The following is a 12,932-nucleotide window of genomic DNA, read 5'->3' as shown; positions in this document are numbered from 1 at the left end:
CATTTTCTTTTTAATACAAACAAAGGCCTCTTGTGTGTACCAACTAAGCTACACAGGTTTCTATCCCCGTAAGCGGGAGCAGTCAGCACCAGTAAATAGATCTACCAATGTAGATCCTCTGACCTTTCGCTTCACCAGACAAATTAAAATGAGAAGAAACAATTGAAATTATTGGTAGAATTAGACTAACGCTTATTAAAAATGGAACAGAAATCTAGAATGCTAGACTAGAACTTAGCCATCCCTTTCACCTACAAATAGGCAGCTCTGAGAATAACAATACAACCTTGTGTCTGGCGTATCAATCGTGTGTGGTGACTTGCTTTGTTTCCATAACGCGAGGTACCCCTTTCAGAGGAGCAAGGAGAGTCTAAGTGTATATTTAGGTCACTGAGGAGGAGTTGTTGAATGGTAGAGGCCAGGAGGGAGGAGGAGAGGTCTGCCCACTCAGAGAGAAATGAGGTGATTTGACCAGGAGGCCGGTAGATGGTAACCACAGTAAGAGAATGGGTAGGCGAGAGAGAAAGCCTACAGACAAGGCATTAAAAAGAGGAGTAGGTCTGGGTGGGAATGATAGAGGCAGGAATCCACTCAGGAAAGATCAGGGCTAGACCGGGAGGATATGGGTGCTGAGAGCATCTTGTAGCCATCAGGGAGGAGAGTGTCAAAGCTCGTGACAGAGCTGGCCGTGAACCATGTCTTAGTAAGACCAAGGACATCAAGGTCTAGTTCTTCAAGGAGGTGGCAGATGTCAGAGGAGTGTTTGACGGCAGAGCGAGAGTTGAGAGTGGCAATATGAAGAAGGTTGCCAGCCTTAAAGACCTTCCGGGGAGGGGTACAGATCAGAGGTACGTCCTGCAGAGGAGAAAGAGCATTAGGAAGGCCAGAGGAGGAGGAGAGAGAGAGAGGGCAAGGTAGCCAAGGGGGAAGAGGAGAGGACAGCAGGAGATGAGAGGAAATTGATGGGGCGAGGGAAGCACCTATCAAAGAGGAGGAGATTGGCCTGAAGGCCTTGGACCATGACAGTGCCATTTAGGTAGACATTAATGATGACTTTAGAGGAGTCGAAGGAAGCCATGAGAACTTCCCAGCGAGTGCTACCATTAATGGGAGAGGAGGAGATGGGGCAGAGCACAGAGAACATATGAGGAGTCATATGAAATATGTCCTGTACTTACTTCTCATAAGGCTAAAGTCATCCCAATCGTGACGTATGGAGCAGAGGCTTTTTTCGTCTACCCCTTGGGAACTGTGGCCTTCATCGGAGGGCACATTTTGGAGGCGGATTCTTCATCTACCGAGGAGGGTTCCTACATCAGTCAGATACAAACTCACCTTTATTTCAATCTATGCAGTGAGTGTGGAAAACCCATTCTTTATACAGAAAATGTCTTATAAAATAAAGGCCTTCTCCGTACCTGATACTTTGCAGCAACAACAGACGATTTTCCTTTAAAACAGTGGAAATAAAGATGCTTGTACATCCTGGACCATCTGGGAGCCATCCAAGAAATATTAAAGATAAATCAGACCATGTTAAGAGGAAGCTAGGGGAATAAGACTGGATTGGTGTGGAACAAGCAAGGAATAAATACAAACTACACTCAAATTTGAGCCGAGAAACTAAGGTATACAATTCCATGCCAAAATATTTTGCTAAATTCCTGAACCCACTATATCGAGAGCAGTTTTTGAGATTCTGCTTGAATATATTACCAACAAAGGAAACCCTAGAGGCTCTTAAGAAAACGAGAGGATTGAAGGGACGGTAGAAACATTATAACACATTGTATTGTTATGTACAGGCCCGACTAGGATGAGAACTAGATATTTGGGAACCATCATTGGACAAATGGAAACTTACCGATGGAAGAGTGGTGGGGGACATTTTACTAGGAGAAAATGTTACATTAATCTTTGGAGTTCTGGAAGGAAGTTTTCTTTTCTTTTAACCAATTGATAGAATTCATTAAAACCTTTAATGAGCACTTAGACAAAGGATGCAAGAAACTGAATGTAACGATACAATTCATATGAACAAGATTGCATTATAAAGATTTGTACCAAACCATATATATTAAATAAAAATAAAGCTATTTCAAAAGCTAATTTGTTGAGATATGCACTGACGCAATATATATCCACCTCTATGTACTCACATAAGCTGCAACCTTTAAATATTTTTTACGACACCTTGGTTATTCTCAGAGCTGCCTATTTGTAGGTGAAAGGGATGGCTAAGTTCTAGTCTAGCATTCTAGATTTCTGTTCCATTTTTAATAAGCGTTAGTCTAATTCTACCAATAATTTCAATTGTTTCTTCTCATTTTAATTTGTCTGGTGAAGCGAAAGGTCAGAGGATCTACATTGGTAGATCTATTTACTGGTGCTGACTGCTCCCGCTTACGGGGATAGAAACCTGTGTAGCTTAGTTGGTACACACAAGAGGCCTTTGTTTGTATTAAAAAGAAAATGTTACTCCACATACATAGGTAGGGAAAAATTAGGGCATGGGCAACTAGTCGACCTTGGTTATATTTGCAATCCTGCCAGAGCATATTTATGGGAACAAGAATGATACAGCTGCATTAGCTCTGAAAGCAGGATAGGTATTGTATAGCAGTATTCAATATTTGACCCTTTCCATAGTGGAGACAACCATATGAACACATTGTACAATGTCCACGAATAAGGGGTCTATACATTTTCACGAATATTAGCAGTCATTGTACCAAATGGCCTGTTGTGGGAAACCTAGGGGTGTTCTCCCGAGTAGAGCCCAGGAATGCCTTATCCAGGTGACAAGGATATGGCCATCGGTGTTGGATCCAGTTTCTGGGGGTGGACCAGCAGGGGAGGATCACCTGGGTGGGGGAGCACAGTGTTATGGTCAAGTGGATGCACCAGGTGAGGCGCAGTACTCTGACGCGGAAGAAAAGGAGGAAATCCAGGCGATCCTCTGGTTATTCCACCGCTACCTCCCTTCCGCCCAAAGAAAGTCCCTTAACAAAATCCTGCCACCCAGACAACTCTGATAGACTAACTAGGAACCCTGTTACCCTTGAGAACCACATCTCCCAGAATCCCAATCATTCTTCCTGTCCCCGATTATTTTCTGCACTCCTAACCTGTACAGATGGAATACTAATGTTCCATCAAACCCCCTTGTTTATTTCGCGATCCCAGCTAATCCCATTTGTCCCGCAATCCCTGCCAATCCCGTCCCTCTGAGTCACTTTCAGAACTCCCAATCGAAAGTGACCAACAATTACAGCTCCCATAAACTCTTCAAAACCCATCCTTCCGAAATCACCTACCCCCCTAGAACGACGATTATACTTTCGTACAACACCTTTTCCCCATCCCGTCCCATAGGATACTCTGATACTTAAACCTTTCCTTTCCTCATGAAAGACAGCAGACTGTTAAGACTATTTATCAAACATGTCCCAAACCCAGCGTCAGGCAATTAACCTGAATCACACATGCCCGACGGCCCTTTCTTTTCCCCATGGGAATAAAAGGTTGAGTAAAAGAGCACAGTGTGAGCAAGGCAAGTACGGCAGACTGCACGACAAGATGGCTAAGCAGGTGCAGCAGTTCAGGTGAAGGAGAAAGGTGGCAGGAATCAAGAGGGTGGCAAGGAGAGTCGTGACCTTGCCCTTTTTGTCCCAGACCTGCAGCTCCTTCGTGGAAGAGAGCCTAAAACAGCGAACAATAGCACGAGTGTCCTGCAGCAGATGGCAAATGGTACACAGGGCACGCCTATACCGATAAGCAAGAGCGAGGAAGCTCCTGCACCCATGGTACCAGCCTTGACTCTAGAGAAGCTAAAAGCCAAGCGGTTCATCACAGCCAGCGAGTCGAGGGGAGAACCAATAAGAACCAGGCTGTGTTGAGTGAGAATCGCAAAGTGGTAAGTTTGGTGTCCAGTCAAAGTTTCGAAACAATAGTTTTGAATGGCAAATGTTTCGACACAAAAGTGGCAAAAAAAAAGTTTCGTTAATTTTTTATATTATTTTTTGAATTTCGTACTGTAAAAGAAGTGATTTTTTTTTTTTTTTTAAAAACAGGGGTTTGGGCGGAACCTCCCAAAAAAAATTGAAACTTTTTTTCGGCACTTTTGTGTTGGAACTATGGCATTCACAACCATTACTGTCGAAACTGACTATAAACCGTAAGTTTTGAACCAAAGCTGATTAATTGAATGAACTGTAAAAAGTGTGAAGGGGAGACCAGCTGCAGAGGGAAACCGGCACCACGTGGGTGCTAACTAAAGAGACTCTAGTCGAGCCCCCTATTAGAGAAACTACAGATAACAGAAGGCTATAGGAGGGCCAGCGAAATAGGTCAAAGTGGTCCTACAGAGGGTCAAGCAAAATCCCTGTACAATCGAAAGACTGATCTACAAGCACTGTGAGAGAAAGGGAAATCAATCCCGCAGTGAGAGTAAACATTGAGAAACCAAGCGAACTGAATCCCGCTAAAGTCAAGAGGTGTCTGAGCCCGACCTTGGGAGATCTAGGGGTGAAGCCTCACCCAAGAATTGACATATAAACTGAGTGGATAAAATTTGAGATGGGTCAGCACCCAGACGAGGGGGACCCAGGGGTGAAGCCACCCCCCTGCGTGAAACTGTGGTAAACAATTGGGAAGGGTCAGCACCTGAAGAGGGGGCACAGGGGTGAACCCATCATCCAGTGAACATTGGAAACTAAATTTCATTTTTTAAAGGAACTTTATTTTTGGAACCACAGAGGCCCTCGAAAGCGAGAAAACAGCTATCTGGGGTCATGATATAATTAAATAACTTTCGAAGGGTTTGCGCCCAAAAGAGGGACTCCCGGGGTGAAAGTTGTCATCCAAAGCCCATGGAAAAAGAGACTGCATTTGTTTGCTTAGTTGAATGAGTCAGGTCCTCAAAGGCAAGAGACTTTCAAGAAAGCAAGACTTGGCCATCGACTGTTCTGAGAGCTACCATTGGAACTGTTGTCTCGTGCTGGAAAAGCCTGCGACTGTACTAGGCTCCAAGCACCCATCTTACCCAGTGTCCAAAATGTGAGGAAGGGAGACCCAGGCTACCGCATCCTGGCATATTAATGGAGAAAACTTCTTTCTTTCCTTGAGAACTATCCCAAACCCCTTTTTCTATTAGTTGCAATGTTTGGCAATAGGTTTCTTAGTATAAGCCTTTTTATTTTGACACGACTCACCACTAGGACTGCCTTATTTTTCATTTGATGGTCGACGCTTGCTCCCGTTTTAGATATAGGTTTAGATTAGGCATTTTTCCAACCTGCATACAACATTTATTGTTCAATAAACACCCTTGAACTGTGATCACTTGTGTCCGTCTTACTTGTTGCCACCATGAGTTCCTCGCACTGAGCAGTTACTTCAAAGGACGATGGTGGGAAATACGAACCTGTAAGACTAGACATATACCTAAAGAATGAACACATTATTTGAGAATCAGAAGACCAAGGAAGCAAAACAAGTCTGACATTTACGCAGCTATCTTCTTGAAGATTGTATTTTGGTAACAATGAAAGAAGTCACTTATAACTTGCCTTATTTTCCGTAGCAAAGTGTGGAAAGGTCTGAAAAGCTCAGACATATCTTCAGATTTCCGGTCCAAATTTAAAGGTCCGTCTGAGTAAACCACAAGCCCACTGAACAAAGAACAAAAAAACAACCATTAATCACTAAACATTTAACAAATCAAAAAGAGAAGATTTCTTTGCCAAAATGCATACAGGAGACCAACAAGTATTTCCACAAAACCTACTACATCCCTAGTAAGGAAGGCACGCTAACAAGGTGTTGGGCTTACAAACGCGGTCCACCATTCTATAGCTCCCGAGCAAGGTTTGCACTATAAAAATATATAATTTGTATGGAGCTATTGAATTTCATAAATGATTTACACCTGAAAACATAAAATAACTATAAAGACTAAAGTGCTTCTTGACAATGGCTCAAGCAATGCAGCATCATTCCCCCCATTGCCACACGAGTTGCTGTGACCGGTGTGCGAAATCTGGCAAGTTGAAAGTATACACATCAAACCCACACATTTCTTATAGCCCATATAAGAAGTAAAACCAAAGTTAAACGGACACACACACAATGATCAACACATAATTGAATGGTGTGGTGTACCTATGCTGTGAAGAAACGTAGATTCAATCAACCAAGGCCAGAGCCGAAAGGAAAACAATTACCAACTTGGTCTCAGCAAGGCAAATGGTACTGATGTGTTACTATGCCACACATACAGTTCTGAACTGATTTCTGATTGCCTCTCAAAATAAAAAAAGAACACCCAAACACAATCTCGGTCTGTATTTGGATCGTGAGCCATGTATGTTGGTCTCCGTACACAGCCCTTGCTGATGTGCCAGTGAGAGGGGTCTCTCCCTCTAAAACCTACTGAAACACAGAACATTAGGATTCCTAACCTGCTTGTGCAAAGAGCGCCTGATGCACAAAGGTGTATAGAATGTGCTTGCATAGCACTGCACAAAACTTGAGTAATTGGTGCACGAGTAAAATATAACCGAGTGCAAGTAAGGAGGTAGGTAAGGAGATCAGGTCGATTCACCAGGTAGGCATATGTAAATGGGGAGAGTCTCAAAAGTGGCTAAATAGATCATACAAATAGGAGGTACACTCCCAAAAGCAGCTAGGCTTACAGAAGGATTGTATGTTCTCAACTTTTAAGCAAAGGGTTTGCGCCAATGTCTCATCCTGAACTGCCGCTGTCCTTTACGTGCACAAAGCAGCACATTTCATGGGCCAATGACTCCAAGGGCATTTTTAGAAAGGTAAGTACCCCACCCATCATGCAAACCAGATCAATGATTTGGACGTGCCGAAATTCCAAAACAATCAATTATATCGGTGTTGCTCACACTATGTTAAATATGGAATAATGTTCACCAGTATGCCTAAACTGGTATTATGGCAGGCTGCTTGCCAATGTAGTTTATTAATACATATACATTTTGTGGTGGAAAGAAATACTGCATCCCGTTGTGAAATAAAGATTTTGGTGTCCCGAAGAGTCCTTCAAATATTGATGCACTGAAACAGGTATCGATATTATGCTGCCTGCCAACATCTTAGGGGTATGGTATCTTAAAATAACTCTGTAGCAAATTGCTAGCAGTTCGAATTAAACGAAATAAGGGCTCCCTATTTTACCCAGCATTTAAACCAAGGAAATCTTACAGAACATGGGTAATTGCTAATGCCCACTGCATTGCCATTTTCTGCTCAAATTTCCAGTGCTACGCTGACAACTGATTTTCCGGCTGCCCTCGGCCACCTCCTCTCCCTCTCTCATCTCCGACTGCCTTACTGCCATTCAAGATTGGTGTGTCGCCAATGCTCTTTGTCTGAATGCCAGCAAGACTGAGATCCTCATCGGCACACCATCTCCATCCTTCTGCCTCATCCTCGGGCCGGCCCCCCTCGGCCGGCCCCCCTCGGCCGGCCCCCCTCGGCCGGCCTCCCTCGGCCGGCCTCCCACCACTACCTGCGAGGCTAAGAACCTCGGGTCATCTTTGACTCCACACTTTCCTTCTCCGCCAATATCTCTGAGGTCTCTAAAAGTTCAAACTTCCTACTGCACCTCCTCAGAGGTACTCTGACTTTCCTCTCCTTCCCTCAGAAGCTCACCATCTCACAAGCTCTGGTTCTCTCTAGGTTGGACTATTGTAACAGCCTCTTTCTAAATCTATCTGCCTCTACTCTACGCCCTCTACAACTTATCCAGAACAGGACTGCAAGACACTCTCCATTGGCTCCCAGTGGATGCAAGGATTAAATAATTCAAAACCCTCTGCATTGTCCACAAGGTTTTCTGGGGCCTAGGTCCAAAATACGTTCAGCTATCCCTCCCCTCTCGAGCTCTTCGCTCCTCTACCTGTACCTCCCTCCGGGTCAATCGTTTTTCAAAACAAAAGCTGGGGGTAGATCTCTATATTCGGCTGGGGCCTCCCTCTGGAACAGCCTCCCTGCCAATCTAAAACTTGAGGCGAACCATCTCAGTAGGAATATGACGACATAGCATGCACTGTCGCAAAGTTAAATATGAACTGGAGTCTTCTCCTGCTGCCTTTTTGATGGCGAATTACAGCACATGCAACATACCTGCTTGGGTGACCGATTTGCCGCTGTGGTTTGCACTGTCACCAGACTTTCTTTGAAGGGCTTTTTCCCTTGCTCCCATATATACACTCTTAAAAAGCTGTCTCCTGACCCCCTGCTTCCCTGCTAACTATCATCCTATCCCTATTACCCCCCTTCCTGGGAAAACTCTTGGAAAAGTTGGTCCTCCACACTGATGATGTTGGTTGCCTTTATGACCATCAATCTGGATTCCGGGCATCCAGAGGCATGGAAACTGCTCTCCTGAACACCCGTGAAATCATGCTTGCAAATCTTGACTCAACTCTCCTGCTGTTCTCATTCTCCTTGACATTTTCTCTGCCTTTGACACGGTCAACCATTCCATCCTCATAAAACGAATGACACCCTCGATATCACTGACAGGGTACTGGATTGGCTGACTTCTTTTCTCACTAATCGCCCTTCGCAGCTGCAACTGGGCCCTTTTTCTCCTCCACCACCACCCTCTCCACCTGTGGCATCCCCCAAGGATCTATCCTATCGCCATGACTCTTCGATATCATCTCACCCCTCTTGTTCACCTGATCTCCTCCGTCTCGCCTCATTTCCAGTGTTATGCGATTGACGCACAGTTTTCCTTCAACCTTCCCCCTTCTTCCTCCTGTCTCCACCCCGACTGTCGGTCCACCATTCAGGCATGGTGTGCAGCGAATGATCTTGGTCTCAATGGCAATAAGACTGAGATCTTCCTCATCGGGACACCTGTGCCCTCCATTCCTCCTACCCTCTGGCCACCCTCTTTGGGCCCTCAACCCCACCATCTTGTGAGGCCAAAAACCTTGCGGTCATTTTAGACTGTTCTCTCCTTACCCCTCACATCATGGACCTTACCAAGAAGTCCTGCTTCCAGCTACAAATCAGTGGCATTGATCCTTTTCTCCCCTTCCCCCAGAAGCGCAATGTCACCAGAGCTCTGGTATTTGTATTTGTTTAATATTTGTATCGCGCACCAAACCCGGAGGTAGCTGGGCGCTTGAAAGCTTGAGGTTACATACATGTAATGGAAGGCAGATAAATACAGGCATAAAACAACAATAAATATGATGGACCCAGGTTACATATGGATCAGAGGTGAACGTGGCATACAATGAGTCAAAGCGTCAGACACCAGGGTAACGATTAGTTAATATCTTGGTGGTGATTGGAGAGCCAGTTTTTTTATGTTGGCTTTGAAGGAGAGGAAGGAAGGATCTTGTTTGAGCACCGTGGGAAGGGAGTTCCAGTGTTTGGCAGCTTGGACCGGTAAGCTGGCTCCTCCAGCGGTTTTGAGAATGAACCTTGGTGTTACTAGATTAAGGTGGAAAGCAGATCTGGTAATGCCAATTGGTTTGTGCAGGCAGATTTTGTCTGCCAGATATCTCGGGGCTGAATTCATGAGGCATTTGAAGGTGATGGCTAGGGTGCGTAGTGTGATTCTATCACGGATGGGCAACCAGTTGGCATTCTTTCTATGGGAGGAAATGTGACAGGATCTGGGTAGACAGAGTGCGACTCTTAGTGAATTGTTTTCAAGTACCTAAAGTCTGTTTAGATTCTGTTCAGTCGTACTAAGGAATAATGTGTTCCACTAATCAATTTTAGAAAGGGCAAGTGCTCTAGCTAACGTTAGGCAACTGCTTGTGGAGAGGAATGGTTTGCAACTGTAGATCAATTTGTTAGTGTAGGCCGTGGAGGATGCAACACTGTTGACCTGTCTTTTGAGTGAGGGTTGAATCAAGAAAGAACCCTAGAGTTTTTCTCTTTGGAGACGTTGATCCTGTTACCGTCAATGACAAAAGATGAGTATCTGGAGTCAAGTTTGTTTAGGAGTGCCTGAGTTCCCACGATCATTAACTCGGTCTTGTCGTCATTGAGGCAAAGACTGTTGGTACCCATCCAGACTTGGATTTCGCTGTAGATGTTTAGCAGTTTTGAGTCATGATTGTAGCAGCACTGAGGGGGGATGAGGACTTGGGTGTCGTCAGCGTAATTTGTATAGACGGCACCCAACTTATCTAGGCGGTCGAAGAGTAGCTTAGTAAAAATATTGTAAAGTGTGGGCGACACACAGGATCCTTGTGGGACACCACACAGTATTGGAGTAGGATCGGCAGAGGCAGAAGTGGAGAAGACTCTAGTAATCCGGTCAGAGGGGAATGATTTAATCCAGTCGGATGCATTGGTGGAGAATGCCGCCGCTGTTTTAAGGTGTTTGGTGATCGACAAGGTCGAAGGAAGCAGAAAGATCTAATAGCAGGAGGACTGCTAGCTTGCCATTATCCTTTGCCTCTTCCATTTGGATCTTGAGATCCAGCAATGCAGTCTCCGTACCGTTTTTAGGTCTGAAACCCGACTGCCTGAGACCTAGGAGTTGGTTGTCCTCCAGATGCTTCTGGATTTGCAAGTAGGCCACCCGATCCAGGATTTTTGGTAAGAACGGGACGGTAGTGATGGGCCTGTAATTGGTGGGGACATTAGGGTTGAGGTTTTTTTTTTTTATAGTGGCATGACCCAAGCTTCCTTGAGGTTGTTAGGTACCTGGTTGGATGAGAATGATGAGTTTATTAAAGAGGAGATGAAAGGGGCTAGGGTTTTAGCTCCCTCTTTAATGATGGTAGCTGGGCAGATGTCTCCTTGGCAGTGGGAGGGTTTTATACTTTTTATGATGTCTTCGACTTCTTTATGAGTCACTTGCGAGAAAGAATCGGGTGCATGTGTGTGGTTTTGGCGACGGGTCAGGGGACGTAAGAAGGCTGGTGGAGAGGCTTGCTTTTTTTGCTCGGATTGTTTTGGATTGTTGGGTGATTTGATCTGTCAGGGCTTTCTGGATTGTTGAGCACCATTCTACATTTCTGATGCAATCTTGTGAAGGTGGTGCAGGGGTTTCAAGCTCTTTTAAGATACTAAAGAGTTTTTTAGTGCAGGATTTGGCATTTTGGATTCTGGAGTTGTAAGTTTCTTTTTTTGCGGAAAGGATGGCTGCTTTGTAGGTAGAGGCAGCAGTGGTGAAGTCCATTTTGTTGATGGGAGTCAGAGAATTACGTCATGATGATTCAGCAGATCTTTTGGTGGTTCTAAGGTGTTTTAGTTCTGGTGTGAACCATTTATTGAGGTGTGCTAAGGGTTTTGTTTTCTTGAGTTTTAACGGGGCAGTAGAGTCTAGTGCTGATTTAAGAGTATTGTTGAAGAGGTCTACCAGGTTGGCGGGGTCAAGCTTGCAGATTTTTGACTCATTGAGGATGTCACCAGTGAGAGGTTGGAGGTTGTCAATGGTGATGTTGCGGCAATTTCTGGAGAGTGTGGGGGAAGCAAGTGCTATTTTAGGCGGGGAGGGACCCGGTATAGTGAATAGTATAAGGTGGTGGTCCGACCAGGCTACTGGTTCATTTTGGGTAATAGCAACTGAACAATTGGGGTCAGAAACCCAGTCTAGGGTTCTGCCTTTGGCGTGTGTGGGAGATAAGATTTTGTGTGTGAATCCCAGGTGAGATATGGCATTGTCCACTGCTATAGCGAGATGGTAATTAGGGTCGTGGAGACCAAGGTTCAGATCTCCAAGGAGAATTGTTTGAGAGGCCAATTTGGTGTGCGTGGAGAAGAGATTGAGGATATCGTCCTCAAAGAAGGATGAGGGGCCGGGAGGTCGGTAGAAGAGGTGCAAGAGTATAGTTTGCGTGGGTGAGTGATGGAGTTTCACTGACAAGAGCTCAGCTGAGGCTGGAGTGGGGATGGGTCTGAGGGAGAGGTGAGTTTTGGCGATGAATGCGAATCCACCGCCTTTACCCGTCAACCTGTCCGCTCTGATAATGGTGTAACCATCTGGTAGTGCTTTAGAGCGTGCCAGGCCTGCTGCCTGGTGTAGCCAGGTTTCAGTAACGGCCAAGAAGTCTAGGCTATTTGCGATAATGAGGTCTGCGATCTCCGAGGCTTGGGCGACAATGGATCTGGCATTGATAAGGGCGCCTTTGAAACAAAGGGCTGGTGTGGAGATATTGATAGGGGTGGGCGAAGTGGTGGGGCGATGGGGCGCATACTGTCTAAGATGTTACCAGTTGGGTGGTTTTCGGAGAGGGCAGTACCTTTGTATTTTGGGAGATGGGAGCCTAGTCTCTGGTTGCTGATGTGGACTGGGAGGGGGATGAGTGGTGTGGTGTGGTGAAACGGATTAACCATTCGAGGGGTGTAAGAGTATTGGCATGGTGTGTAGTTGCTGTGATGAGGGGTAGTGTAGTGGAGTGTTTGGGGTTGAGGGTCTGTGGTATAGATTGGGTGTAGGAGGGGATGGCTGTCTGAACTAGAGGGAGGATGGAAGCTAAAGCGAAGGTAGCTCTGTGGAAGGACGACATGATGGTGCTCAATAGTCAAAATCAGACAGCTTGAGAAGTTTAAATGCACATATGTTGTTAAACGGAGTGCCATGAGCTGAGTTAGAGCAATGCAGGGCGTCGTCCGTGAGGTGGGCTCGAAGGTAGTTGCTAATGCAATGTGAATAGGAGGTGCAAGATACGCAAAAGGAGATAGCTCACTGGAGGTGTGAAAGGCCACCGAGTCCGGTAGGCTGGTGGAGCTGTCGGGCAAGATAGAGGAGGCGCTATGGGAATCTGGTATAGACTTTACTTTTCTGAGCCCGGGATTAGAGTGGGCTGGATGAGGTGGAAGGGACAATTAACATGTCCAAAATAAGTAACCAGATGGGTGGGAGGACAAAATACCTTGATATCGCGGACATGGGCTCTCAGCGGCAAACAGGAAGTTGG

General features: G+C 45.5%; 1 protein-coding gene across 3 annotated transcripts in view; it reads right to left on the bottom strand.

The window, feature by feature from the left end:
- The window catches only part of ZFYVE28 (zinc finger FYVE-type containing 28), an 881,464-nt gene that overhangs the window by 355,606 nt on the left and 512,926 nt on the right, over positions 1–12,932 (bottom strand). For all 3 annotated transcript variants that reach the window (XM_069632121.1, XM_069632123.1, XM_069632122.1), the window contains exon 7: positions 5,571–5,672. In XM_069632121.1, the coding sequence (XP_069488222.1) occupies positions 5,571–5,672 (102 nt within the window). The remainder of the gene's footprint in view (positions 1–5,570; positions 5,673–12,932) is intronic.

The sequence above is a fragment of the Ambystoma mexicanum genome, chromosome 6q (genome assembly GCF_040938575.1).
Source record: "Ambystoma mexicanum isolate Mex_15411 chromosome 6q, UKY_AmexF1_1, whole genome shotgun sequence".
NCBI classification, from domain to species: domain Eukaryota; kingdom Metazoa; phylum Chordata; class Amphibia; order Caudata; family Ambystomatidae; genus Ambystoma; species Ambystoma mexicanum.
The sequence above is the reverse complement of the archived record's forward strand: the minus strand, read 5'-3'. Positions and strand labels throughout refer to the sequence as shown.